At 46.7% G+C, this 1811-nt stretch overlaps 1 protein-coding gene across 1 annotated transcript; it reads right to left on the minus strand.

The window, feature by feature from the left end:
• Positions 1-10: 10 nt before the first annotated feature.
• Positions 11-1240, minus strand: LOC144477875 (uncharacterized; the record flags this gene model as incomplete). The annotated part of the gene is made up of 2 exons (XM_078195608.1): positions 11-365; positions 423-1240. Coding segments are annotated over 2 exons (1173 nt in total), but the record flags the coding sequence as incomplete, so codon positions are not given.
• Between the last annotated feature and the right edge of the window lie 571 nt (positions 1241-1811).

A 1811-nucleotide genomic window follows, 5' to 3' on the forward strand; every position in this document is an offset into this window, starting at 1 on the left:
GCACCTCCACCTCGCTGAGAGGATCATCCGTGGCATCTATATCGTGGATGGGGGGATACTCCTCGTCCCAGTCTTCCCCGCTGTTCGGCGTTATCACGAAGAGTTTACGGATCGTGTCTGTTATCTGTTCAGAGCTAAGTAGGATGGGTTTCAATTTTCCTCTGATTTTATTAACGACCCATCTATATGGTCGGCCCCAAGGATCCTGGTCGACAGTCTTAATAATTGATGTCCAAGACTCGTTTTCTGCTTCTTGTATAGCCACCTTGAGTTTCTTCCTCATCTCTTTGTACTTGTCGTTTAGCCCGTCAATTGTGCCACTCGGAGCCTTTTTTGCCCTGGCTCGTTGAAGGGTCCTTCTGGCTCTAACAACGTCTTTCCTGGCATTGGCTGTGTTGTCGTTCCACCACCAAACCCCCTACCTCCGGTTGGGTGGATGTTGAAGTTTTTTGCTAGATTTCTCGATAAGTCGCGTCATAAGGTAAATATAGTTGTCTATATCATCTTCGGTTTGCACCTGCGTAAAGTTCGTAGACCATGCCCACTCGTGATATTTTTGACTGAGGACGTCTACCTTGATTTGTGTCCTCAGCGGGTAAACTGCCCTTTGCATCGGGTTCGTGTCATGGCTTATCCTGGAGAAGACGTGTCTTAGATACAGGTGATCAGAGGCTGTGTATACCTTAAGTATTTCACTTTTCGAGAGAGACGCGACACAGTCCCTGCCGCGTAAAAGTATGTCAATAAGCGACCTGGATCTGCCTCTCTCGAACGTGTAATCAACCTTGCTTCTAATGGCCGTCAAGTTAGTCCTGTTGATCATCTCTAGGACTTCGAGACCTCTTCTATCGGTAACCTTGGATCCCCAAGTCGTGGATTTAGCATTGAGGTCTCCCGCAACGATCGTCGAGTCTGTTCCATGCTTGGTAATTTCCCTTTCCAGTACCATAAGCGAGTCTTGAAGTTTCCCGATCGATGTGTTGGGCGAGAAATAGCAGCTGAAGATCCTTAATTCATCTATTTCGACAGCTACTATTCCGGCTTCCCTGGAAAGAGTGTTTATACGCTTGGCACTATCTGTCGTTTCCGATGAGATCCAGATCGCGGCGTCATTGTTGAGGTCCGCGAACCAGGAGTCCAACACGCGATACGGTTCCGAAATAATTGCAATATTGATATCGTTGGTCAACACGTACTGGGTCATAAGATCCTGGGCTAGCTTGTAGCGATGGAGATTAATCTGCAAGATAACCAAGTTATAGCAAGGTCTAGTCATAATATGCGTGTCAATAGTAAAATATAAATAAATAATATAAATAGAGGAGAAACTTGATAAATAATAATAAATAAATAAATATATATAAGGAAGACCATAAAAGAGGCCCTATGATTTCAGTTGGTGATCTTCAGCTCTCAAGCTTGCGTCCTTAGCCCCCTCGCTTATCGCGGGTTCGTCAAACTCCGTTTCTTTGTCCTTAGTTCTCTTCTTCTTCCTTATCTCGAAGATGGCCTTCCTATAAGCAGGACATTGGAGGCTGCCCTCTCTGTGCCCCTTATTAGTACATATTGTGCATCCGATAGACTCCCCCTTGCAGGAGTTTGTGTGGTGGTCTTCTCCACAGCGTCTACAGAGCCTCGAGCGGTCAGGTCCCTCACAATCCCTCGCGAGGTGACCGTAGTCTCTGCATCTGTAACACTGTGTTACCTCTTCGCGCTCTCTGATTATGCATCGGCCCCAGCCGATTCTCAGCGTCCTTAGGTTAGCGAGTTTCTCGCTTATACGAGCCGGCGCAATGATTGTTGCGTTTTGC

This window comes from Augochlora pura, unplaced genomic scaffold (assembly GCF_028453695.1).
Source record: "Augochlora pura isolate Apur16 unplaced genomic scaffold, APUR_v2.2.1 APUR_unplaced_4720, whole genome shotgun sequence".
Classification (NCBI taxonomy): Eukaryota; Metazoa; Arthropoda; class Insecta; order Hymenoptera; family Halictidae; genus Augochlora; species Augochlora pura.